At 34.9% G+C, this 12,356-nt stretch overlaps 1 protein-coding gene and 1 long non-coding RNA gene across 3 annotated transcripts in view; one reads left to right on the top strand and one right to left on the bottom strand.

Annotated features, from left to right (window-relative positions):
• Positions 1-380: 380 nt before the first annotated feature.
• Positions 381-2,745, top strand: LOC134502054 (uncharacterized). The gene is made up of 3 exons (XR_010068411.1): positions 381-1,635; positions 1,899-2,208; positions 2,430-2,745. It is a non-coding gene; the product is annotated as an uncharacterized LOC134502054 (long non-coding RNA).
• Positions 2,746-12,356, bottom strand: part of USP53 (ubiquitin specific peptidase 53) — a 29,280-nt gene continuing 19,669 nt past the window's right edge. For both annotated transcript variants that reach the window (XM_063310154.1, XM_063310155.1), the window contains exons 14-15: positions 11,204-11,285; positions 2,746-7,344 (exon numbers count right to left, since the gene is read on the bottom strand). In XM_063310154.1, coding sequence (XP_063166224.1) covers positions 6,357-7,344; positions 11,204-11,285 — 1,070 coding nt within the window. In that variant the 3' untranslated portion in view covers positions 2,746-6,356. The remainder of the gene's footprint in view (positions 7,345-11,203; positions 11,286-12,356) is intronic.

A 12,356-nucleotide genomic window follows, 5' to 3' on the forward strand; every position in this document is an offset into this window, starting at 1 on the left:
GGGGACCAAAATTCATGGAATGGAGTTTTCAGTGGCTAAAAACTGGAACAGCTATATACTAGTGCCAGTTGCAGAGGTACAATATCTGTGGATAATCAATTGCCAAGGAACAAGAAAATAAGGTATGTCCTCCTTTTAGATTTGTCAGGCAACTGATGATGCTGTTCTAAGTAGGCCCTAGGTCTGATCCTACAGGATTATATTGGTTAGGTTTTTTTTACTGAGGATCTAATTTCTGTTTTCTTTTATCTAGCCACCAACCAGATTGCCCTCAAGAAAAACCAGCCAGTGTTACTCCTTCAGCTGCTTTTGCTTCAGAACCAAAATAAAAGGATGCTATATAACAACAGCTCAAGAAATAATTAGCACACACAAATTACTCTATTTGTACTGATGAAATACTTTTGCTGAGCTATTGGATGCGGTATTTTGTTCAATGACCTTGAACTATGATAAACTCTTACGTTTCACATCAACATGAAGTCCAGATTGTGCCTTATGTTAAATATAATGCTGTTATTGAAGTGACAGAACAATTTCAATTAAGTTTGAAGTTATTTTCAGCAATTAACTGTGTCACCATTCAAGTGGATTGAAGACAAATATCTTTGTAACAAGAATTGATAGCTGTGGATGAGCTCCTAGCATAAAATAATAGAGAATGTAAACTGATCAGTTCTGAGAGCTGAGAATGTAAACTGATCAGTTCTGTGTTTCTGCTGTTACGTTTTTATGATCCTTTTCATAGTATGTAAATGTGAACAGACCAAACACATGAACAACTTTCACTGTGTCTAATTTGGTCCTAATCCCCACTGTGCTTTGGATTTGCCAGTCTGCTGAAAGTTATCTGCAGCTGGACAAAAGAAAATGAATCTTTTAAGGATCTTCATGTTATAAAAGTAGATTGAAGAGTAAGCCTACAGACATTCCTGTTAATATTCATAATTTAAATTTGGTTTTTTTCTTTCTACGTATCAGCTCTGTGCTCTATTTTCTCTCAATAATGTACCGGCTGAACAATGAACTACATTTATATCCTAGAGTAAATGAATTCTCCACATTTTGTCAGACTGGGGCAAAGGGCATTTAAGTGTTGAATTAATTACATTCTATTTGAGCTGTATATATTTGCATGTTGTGTTAAGCACAAGATCTGAAGCATTGGTGGGGGTGGGGGTGAGAGGTTCTGTTCTAATTAGAGTCCTACCACTGATTCATTTGATGTTGAACTTGGCTTTTTTTTGTATGTGCTTGAACTAAAAACATCAGAAATTTGGGGGGCCCTGTATTTAAAGTAAATTCAGTATTACTGTGCTGTTCAACCAGTGTAAATAGATGTGTCTCCCGCTCCCAAAGAATTTACCGTGAAGTAAAACGGGCTGGAGTGGTTGAATCTAATATATTAAATTTCATAACTTATGTCCTTAGTCCTAAGTTAATATTCTAAAATTGCTCTTCCCTCAGCTAACAATGAAATAAGCAAACCTTCAATTATGTAAATGTGAAACTGGTCAGCATTTAAAAAAACACAATGATGGTATCAATACATAATCATTTTTTTTCCTCTGAGAAACTGAGTATTTGCCCACCCCGACACATTTTAAATTTGGAGTCTTGGTAAACTTAGCATAGGTAAAGGTAAAGGTAAAGGTAAAGGTTTCCCTTGACATTAAGTCCAGTCGTGTCCGACTCTACGGGGAGGTGCTCATCTCCGTTTCAAAGCCGAAGAGCCGGCATTTGTCCGTAGACACTTCCGTGGTCATGTGGCCGGCATGACTACACGGAACGCCGTTACCTGCCCGCTGAAGCGGTACCTATTAATCTACTCACATTTGCATGTTTTCGAACTGCTAGGTTGGCAGTTACTTAGCATAGTTAAATGAAACTTAGCATAGTTAAATGAAAACTGGCTTATTTAAATGCTTGAGGATGCAACCAAGGACACAGTTACCTCTAAATCTTACCAATATGATTAAGCAAGACATAGTCTTCAACAACTATTCGTATGACAGAATTGGACATTTCATCTGCTTTTACAGAAATATAAATTAACTGCAATTCAGAGTTGATAATATGATATGGAACAGAATGCAAGTACTGAGTCTTTACTAGATGTTTGGTCACTGTTATTTGATAGCAAGTATTTACAATCTCAGACCAAGGAGCACTGCGTTCTTAAACATAAAACTAACAAATACCAATTAGGTTTATTTATTTTATTTTTATTCCGCCTTTATTATTTTTATAAATAAGGCAGCAAATATACCTAATATTCCTTCCTCCTATTCTCCCCACAACCACCACCCTTGGAGGTGACTGGCCCAAGGTCACCCAGCCAGCTTTCATGCTTAAGGCAGGACTAGAATTCACAGTCTCCTGGTTTCTAGCCCGTTGCTTTAACCACTAGACAAAACTGACTGTCTCAGGTTGCTCCTGTTTCAGGAAAAATTTATATATACATCTGTAAACTAAGCAGAGAGATATTGTATACCAGCAGACAAATGCAATTGGATTAAAGTTTAAAAAAAATATTCCTGTATAAGATATGTTAAATGTATTTAACATTACAAAAACCATACAAATCTATAGTCTAAAGGGAACGATTATACAAACAGATACCATAAAGAAGTAAAAATAAAATCAAATATTGCAAACAAATATCAATTAAGAGTATAGTTATAAAAAATGAGAAGCTATGACCAAGTTGCCATTATTTGATAGCAATAAATTTGTGCAAAAGAATGTCTATTAAGACTTTTATATTCCTTCAAAAGACATGTACTCACAAATCCAACATTTCTCATTTATACAGGAAATGAACATTTGCTTTACGTTTTTAAAATATAGTAATGCTCTTAACAGAGGGAAATTCACATTTGTTTTAACATAAATATTGCAAATTCAAATAATTTCAGTAACAGCTTTCAACTGTACACTTTGATTCCAGTACTTATTGTAGCTCCATTTTTACCTATGAAGGTATTACGTATTACCTGCATATCAGGAATGAAATCAGGCTTAATTTTTTTTAATTTAAAAAACTTAAATATCAGAAATCAGTAATTTTAGTTACTTTGAGATGAAGTTACTTCTCTGTTTTACTTGTAATCATGAATGTGTTAAATATACATGCTGTAAATAAATCAGTATCTTCTGAAAAAGCACTCTGAAGCATGACAGATACCAACAAGATCAAAAGCCAGTTTGGTCTAATGGTCAAGGTGCTGGGCTAGAAACCAGGGGTCTGTGAGTTATAGTCCTGCCTTAGGCAGGAAAGCCGTCTGGGTGACTTTCGGCTGGCCAGTCTCTCTCAGCCCAACTCACCTCACAGGGTTGCTGTTGCTGAAAATAGGAGGAGGAAGGAGTATTGGTATGTTTGCCACTTTGAGTTATTTATAAAAATAATAAAGGTGGGATAAAAATTAATTAATTAATTAAAAAGCTAAGTCAGCTGCATAACAAGAAACCAACAATGTAGAGATTACATTCATAGTTAAGACAGAGTCAGTTTGGTGCAGTGGTTAAAGCACCAGACTAGAAAGCAGAGACTCTTGAGTTCTAGTCCCACCTTAGGCACAAAGCCAGTTGGGTGATATTGGGCCACTTTACTCTCTCAGCCCTAGGAAGAAGGTAATGGCAAACTACTTTAAAAAATGTCAAGAAAACAGCAAGGACTTGTCCAGGTAGTTGCCAGGAGTCAAGACTAACTTGAAGAGGGTGGGGGGGAATAGTTAAGATACTGTCAGTAAACAAAAGGCATATTTCTCCTTTTTTGGTACTTTCAACTTGACTCTGCAGTTTTCTAGGGAATAGTTTCTGAAATGATTTGCCAGTGCTTCTTTCTAGGGCTGAGAGAATAACTGGCTCAAAGTCACTCAGTTGGCTTTTGTGTCTAAGGCAGGACTAAAACTCATGTCTTCCTGCTCCTAATCCTGCATCTTAATCACTAGACCTATCTGGCTTTCATTCAGATATTTTGTTCTCTGAAAGTTTAGCGGGTATAATCAGAAAGACTTCCTCATTAACATATATGTGGAATTAAAATGCAGTCATATTCCTTATTGTAGGGAGCATGCAAGCACCCCTATTTTACAATAATGTTCTGAATAGGCCCAAAGTCTTTACTAAACCACCAATTGTAATAGGATTTTCCCTATTTGGTTAAAGTCACAAATTTGCATTTGTGTTTAATCCAACTACAATGCAAACTGATGATGGAGTGTTTCAAATTATAACAGCTATCATACTGAAAACTAAGACATTTACATTTTTTTTTTCCAGGACCACCTTTGTAACCATTATTTTAATATAAAATGCTTATCCAAAGAATTTTTAAAAGGACTGTGCCATACAATGCATTTTTACCTAACAACTGCATGTGAATTCCATTTAAATCTTTAAAAAGGAGTATCTTCAGGCCCAACTGATCAGCATTTATCTTTGTGTCTCTGCTGGTATCAAATAAGACTTCAGGAAAATCAGAGTACTTTCTATACATGCAAGATTTAAATATTATTCTCCACAGCAACTTTAATATAAAAATATATTTATACAATTCATTTATGACCATTTTTGCAGCCCAGCAATATACTTAAATTATTTTTATTACAAACAACTGCTATGCATACTTTTCATAGTTAAAGTACTGTATGATGTGAGAAACCATTGTTATTTAAAACTCTAGCTACCATAATATATATTACAATAAAATCTAAGACTTTATTAAGGCATTATTTCAAATATTTAAAAGATGATGATGAGATCCTGGATAACTGATTCAAGAAAAACGGATAAATGATTAATTTTTGTCTACTACAAAATGTAAGTTTTTAATGATTATATATATATATATATCATTTTGTGCATAGTTCTAATATTAGCATATGCTTCCAGCATTTAATAGATTCTAGATTAGTCTAACATAGGAGTTTTAAAATAAGTCTGTCATAAAATTTCCTATCCTGCCAGTTTAACATGGCAAAACAGTAGTGTGACTATTGATATTCTAATTAAGAGTACCTGAATATAAGGGGAAGTGAATACCCATTAAATGTACTTTTTCACTATCTTGCAAAGGTTCTAGATATCTCAGAGCCAGAATTTTTAAGTACTTTAAAAATACTTTTGTTACTCTCTGGCTGCTCACAGTTCCTTAGCAAGAACCACTCTCCCTAGGGAGCCAATTTTATACACTCATAACTGTGTAGAAAATGCAGTATTTCACACTGTGAAAGGTTTTGCCCTGGAGCTAATCAGTTCACAGGGAAGTCGTAACTTCCATGACATCAGACATGGAAGCCTGGAAAGAGCTACAACATGCAGCCCATCTATGTCAACCCATAAACTACTCTCCCTCTCTCTCTCTCTTGAAAGGGGGCATTTCAAAAATTGAAGTGTTTGGCACACCTCTGATATATATACTAAGCAAAAAAATCCATCGCCATACTGAGGTAGTACAGTGTATGTTGACTATATTTGATTTTTACATAGCAAGCTTGAAAGTGCCTTTATATGGAAATAAAATTAGTGCATGTAAACAATTTATATCACTAAAAATTTCCTGTTGTGACAAACTTTACATAACAGTTTTCATAGGGGGACAAAAACTCCCAAGGCCATTACAAAGATTATACTACCTTGTTATTGCATGTATCCTTTGGTGCGTAAGAATAATCCTTATATTTCAGTCATGTTTCTTTTATCCAAAGCAGTACAAATTACCATATATACTCACGAGGCTGGTTTATCTGCAAGCATATATGGTAATAAAATAAATCCTCCCCACTTCAAATCTGTGAAAGATTTTCTTCATGAGAGTTCTTCAACATTCAAAATAAATTTAAGCAATTATGCTTAAAAATGTTCTACTGTATAAACAATATGGGAGTTGAAAATAGAAGGATACATGATTGTTTTTGTAATCTATAAAAGTGCCATAGTTAGTAATAAATTTAATCAACTGTGAGATCAGAGCCAAAAAATACTTTCAAATCTTTGTGTGGTGGTTTGAAATGTTCTAGATCAAATCATGTTAAAAAGGAATGGTATTATTTTTTTTAATAAAAAAGCTGCACCTATTTATCATATGAAAGCAAGTTTAAATATTTTATAAATTAACCATTTAAAAGAATAGCCACTTTGGTTGAATTATGCATTTAACTTATGCAAAATCGTCATTTCCAAAAGCATAAGACCCTCTTTGATATTTCTTTATCACACAAGCACAAGCAAAGCAGAGTTCAATAATAACTTCCAAATGAAATATAGCTGAGGTACGTAAACCAAAATATCACATTGGGTTGGAGTTTTAAGGATTTATATTAATTCCCAAATCATTCATTTTAGTTATTTCACTACACATTTCCAATACTAGATTTATGCTTCTGCTGAGCTACAGGATGATTTGATTCAGAAGTGTGATGGTCCAACCGCATTCCAGTAGGTGACAAAGATCTTTCTTTGTTTAATCTACCAGTATCTGCAAAACACAGTTTTGGTCTCTGGTGGTATTTAATCCTGTAAGTATCAGTCATACAATTATCAACTGAGAAATAAGTAGTAAGCGATACAACATCGTTTGCATTTGCATCCAGGGAACTAGAATTTGGTTCTGTAAGACAAGTCCTTTTGTTTGAAGGATTACTGGATACAGCCCATAAACCATTTCCTAACAAACTCGGTGAAAAGCTTGTCTTAGAATACTCATTCCAATGGAATGCTTTAAGTCTTTCTTCATCTGCAAACAAACTTGCCTCTGGTATACTTTTTGAAATAGTACTTGCAACATGCCTTTCAATTTTTGGAGGATTTGTGCACAGAACTTCTGTCAAGTTTAAATCCACAATGCTTTCTTGTTCTATACCATGCAAATGAGCCAGAGCATATTTCTTTGGTGGTAAAGGTGGTGGAAGATTTTGGTAAATTGCTTCTGTTGCATCATCATACTTGGTATTGTACATGCTAATTTTATGTCCAGTAGATGGAGCAGATTCAGTATAGCAAGGCTTGGGTTTATTCTGTTGTAAGAAAAATGCAAGGGTAGGCATGGATCTAACTGTCCCTGTCTGAGATACTTGACAGGGGACTTGCAATTGGGTAGATAAAGATTCACAGTTGTTTTGAACTCTTTCAGACATGGTTCCATTCTCACCAATATAAGAAAAAAATGAACTGTCAGCACTACAGATGGTTGTCTCAGTAGGTACATCTTCACTGGACCATGGCATAGAGCTTTGCTCACTTATTGTACTGTTTTTCATTTCTTTTTCAATGTGATCCTTTAAAGCTGTCTGCACTGTTAATGAGTGTGAAGACTTCTTATTGCAATCTGGTACATCAGTCCTAGAAAGCAAAGTATTTAAGGATGTAAGTATTAAATAACTATTGCAAAACAGTAAATGCAATCCAATTTTAATTGAAATCACTAAAATAAAACAATTCTTGTTATTTCATTGGGGGGGGGGGGTAGCCTGTAAGTTTTAAAGAGCCAAGTCAGTTTCAAACATGACAATATTTACAGAATCCAGAATTTTGTAAAGAAGTATACAGGTATGAGCAGGCTTGCTTTTCATGGCTGTAACTAAAGAGAGCAAACGTTCTTTGGAAAGAAAAGAATCAGCCAGGAACTAGTGCTCAAATGGAGAGTAAACAGGAACAAGGGAGTTTTGCAAGAAATATTTTGACTGCCTGTCTTCATCAGCTAAATATTAGTGTCTAGTTACCAGAGGAAGGCAGTGCTCCAAGCTCAGTGATAATATAAAATGTATAAAGAATACAAAGTTACTAATGATAATTGGTATAAAGACAGAAAGCAATCAGAAGATGGAGTTCCAGTTTATTGCATAGTGTCAAATATATGTCTATCTGCCATTTGCCATAAACAATGCATTAGTGTTTGGTGCAATAAACCAGTGTTTTCAAACTGTTCCATAGAGCTCTAGAGTTCTGTGAGAACTTGATGGGGTTTCTATGAGAGGAAAAAAAAAGATACTCAAACACAGCCAATTTTATATCACCAGAGCTTTGTCTTTTGATCAGTAGTTCCAGATTTTATTATTTTTTTAACTAACAGATTCCACGGCCTGAAAAAGTCTGAAACGCTCTGCAAAACACTACTGGTTTTGGGGAAAGAAATCCATTCCCTTTAAACCCCAGTAGCTAAACTGGAAATTCTTAGACAGCCAGAGTTATCTAGAAAAGACTTTTCAGGATACAATAGCTTATTCCTACTCCCAAAATAACAGATTCTTTGCTGGTCTCTTTTTCATGCCTCATGTTTATGTGTATGTCTTTAGCCAGCAGATATAATCTGCACTGTCCCAATGGCCAAGATCTAATCTTTGAGAGTGATCCTACCCTTACAGATTAACTGGGGGACAATATAAGGGTAGCGATTGGTGGATTTCCCTGTGTTCATATTCCCTTCCATCCAGTGTCGCCAGCTAGCAGGACAAGCATCAATTGTTCTACTTACTGTGAGGTGGGATGGGCTACTGTAACCTTGGGTGAGTACCTGAGTCAGAGGATTTTGCCTTTTTTAAATTGCCTGAGTGAAAGGTTGCTGTTGATAGCTGCTCAGTACCAGCAAACTGTCACTTGTGTAATTTTTGAAAGTGTGAAGGCTAGCCTGGTTTCAGAAACAAAAGATGGGGGAAACTGTCTATTATGCCCAAAAGAGAGTGGCTTCAGGCCCATTAAACTATACAGGCAGAAGAAAAATGTGCAAGAATGTGAACATTGTTTTTATTATAAACAGAGCTTGCATCTGATAAACAGCTGTTGCTGGAATTCTTTCATAATGGCTTCATTAGCTTACCTGTCCTCAAATCAAACTCAGTGCCAGAACAGTAGAAGCTATCCATTTTTAAAAAGAATTATAAGCCAGTCATATTAACACCTGTTTCAGGCAAATTGGTAGGAGTAATCAAAGAAAAAGGAACTAAGAACAAAGAGGAAGACTTGCTGAAGAAAAATTGGCATGGATTCTTGCCTCACCCACTTTTAGAGTTTTCTCATAGTGCCAACAAGTCCTTAGAAAACCTTTTAAAAAGTTTCTAATCAAAGGCTTTTACGTAAATGTAGCGGCCATGAGGTGTGAGGACCTGTGCTTTTGTGAATGGCTAACTGGCTAAAAAAAAAGCCAGTTAAGAGTTAATAGGCAATTTCTCGATGGAGGGAGGCAAGAAAGGAGTCCCTTAAGAATTTCTATTGGAACTAATGGTTTAATGTTGTATGAATTTGACTTAGGCGTAAGCACTGACAACGTTTGCAGATTATATTAAACAACTGAAAGTGGACAAAATCAAAAGCCATTGGAAGGATTGATTTAAACTTGATTGAACACAATTCAAATTTAGGAAGTGTGAAGTGATGCACTCTCAAATCCTAACTTCACTAACATATGAATGGATCTGACCAGCCAGTAACTAACCAGGAAAAATATCCTGAGGTTATAGTAGATAGCACAATGAAGGTGTCAACTTCATGTGTGGCAGCTATGAATAGCACAAAGTTGACACTATGGATTACGAAAGGGGCTAAAAGTAAAAATGCCAACATTGTAATTCTCCTGTGCAAATCTATATATTTCTGTATTTGAAGTTCTATGTATAGTTCTGTTTGTATCACTTGGAAAAAGGATATAATAGAGCAGGAAAAGGTGCAGAAGTGGAGGACTAAAATAATCAGGAGTTCAAATATCTTCCCTGTGATGTAAGACTACTCTTTAGCTTGGAAAAAAGGTAACGGAGAGGGGACATGATAGGGGTCTATAAAATCATCCATGACATGGAAAAAGTGGACAGGAAAGTTTCTTTCTCTCTCAAAATACTACAACCAGGAGTTACCCAATCAAACTAACTGGAAGGAGATTTGAAATATAAAAAGGAAGCAATTCTTCCCCTAGAACATAATTAACTTGTGGAATTCATTACCACGAGACATGATGGTGTCCACTGATTTTGATGGTTCCTAAGAGATTAGATAAATTTATGGAGATCTATCAAAGGGTCTTAAAAAGTCAATGTTACCTCTAGGATTGGGGCAGCATGTCTTCAAATACTAACTGCAGAAGAACAACAGCAGAAGAGGGATATGTCTCCATTGTCTGCATGTGAGCATGGACACAGTTTGGTCACTATGAAAAACAAAATGCTAGACTAATAAAAACCTAAATCAAAGGGACAGTTTTTATATAGGTATAAATCCCATCTTAATATAGTGCTAACATAATCCTCTTTTTTCCTGAAGTAAAAAAAAAATGTATTTATGGAGGAAAGCAATAGAATGCAACCAATCTGAGAACACTTATGAACATAGAATGCCCCTGTATCTGTGATACTGAATAGCCTGGACAGCAACAGAGGAGTGCAACATGTGAGCATACTTAACACTTTTACCTACATGACCACAATAACTTACTTGTTTTTCATACTGATTTTTTTCATGGCTCCAGAAAAGATGATGTAGATAAAAGCATTCCTTTTTTTTTTTTTTAGCTATATATTTAACATCTCTAAAATGGTAAGTTACAGTATATCATTTTCTTCTTTTGTTCAAATATTCACACGTGTAATACTGATTTTATCTGGCACTGGAAAAATAGAGGACTCCACATAATACTTTTATAGAAGTTATTTCCAAACCTAGGCATCACTAATGTGAACGCTTACTAACAATCTAAAATGAAAGCAAGGCATTTGCTAATAATCACAGCATATAGCAGTTAGAAGAGAAGAGAATGTGCTATTTAGAATTATGGAGGGTAATTTCAGAACTTCAAAGTACATCTGGACACCTATACAGATATACATTAATACACTAAAGTAATGTGTTCATTGCTCTGAATGCCAATTAATTAAAAAACTTGTCTGTTGAATAAACTGTCATGTTTGTCAAATATCCACCATCCAGAACCTGTAATTTAGCCTGAACATGGCTAAAATTTGAATTACAGTGCAAGTTTATATTAAAATTTCCAAACACAAAAAGCATTTAAAGGACTAATATTCTGTCTGAATATGTATAGTTATTACACTTAATGAATAGAAGTAAAGATGGTGAGTATAAAATGCAGCAGCAAAGATACTCCATTAAATAAACTTTTTAAATATATTAATGAGTTTACCTTTTTTAATGTAACTACCTTCCCAAAAGTTACACATCCATGCTATACATTATATGGTGCATAGTTAAAAATTACCTGTGTATCTGCAGATGAGAAGTTGATGGTAAGTTATGTGGCTTGTAGTTAATATGCGTATTAACCTGACCTTTCTTCAGTGCTGAAAAATAGTATTTGTTGTTTACTTTCAACACATTTCTTTACACTTCTAAAGATTTACTTAAGTTAGGCTGGTACAGACAGAACCTTCCAATGTAACACTCATATTTTTTAAATTCAATGATAAAGTATCAACACTTTTTCACATTTGTTTTCTAAAATTATCCTTTGAAATTCCTTGATTAATAGTGAATAAGGTACAAGATATTCGAAAGATCCTTTCAGACCTCAGGGAAATCAACCAAACATAAACTCTTTTGAACCCAGTAATTTCAACAGGAAAAATATGTATGCATTTGACACAGATATAGGCCAACAACAATATTTAGCTCACTGAACATTTTCAATTCCATGTTTTATGGAACTGTTCAGAATAAATGGGATTTTTGCCACTGGTCACTGCTTTTTCTGCTGCTGAATTACAACTGAAGTGGAGAATCCCCACACAAGATCCTGCCAAACTACAATGTTAGCATTCCTTATTATTTAGCCATGTTGGCTGGAACTGCTGAGAGTTTTTGCTCAGCAACACCTGCAAGGCTATGGGTTCAACATTCTAAGATTATTACTGTAAACACAGCAAGATTTGAAGGAAGTAAAGAAATTGGAATACTAGAAGAAAGAGACAATGAAAAGCTGGAGTTCTTGATTTCAAACGTGTACTGCAATTTGTATCTTGGACTTAAAAATAAAGAAAAGAATTGTTAAACTTCTACCTTGGTTCAATCTTCACCAATAAGAAGTACTAGACAACTGAAATAGAGCCAATACTGCCCTAATCTCCAAGGAAAAGAAAAGGGAACTATAGGCCAATAAGTCTAGCATCAATAACAAGAAATATTTTATAGCAGTTCAGAAAAAAACCCCAACAACCAGCTGTAAGCACCTTTGGAACAATGTGCTAATTACTAAAAGAACAAGTCTTACCCAACTAACTTTTTTAATTGGCTAACTTCCTTAGTAGTCTGTGGGAATTTTATAAATTTAAGCAAACCATCTGATTAAGTCTCCTATGACATTAACATTTAGCAAGCAAGTTAACTGTGGGTTTGATAGCATGATCATTAAGTGG

Source organism: Candoia aspera, chromosome 8 (genome assembly GCF_035149785.1).
Source record: "Candoia aspera isolate rCanAsp1 chromosome 8, rCanAsp1.hap2, whole genome shotgun sequence".
Classification (NCBI taxonomy): domain Eukaryota; kingdom Metazoa; phylum Chordata; class Lepidosauria; order Squamata; family Boidae; genus Candoia; species Candoia aspera.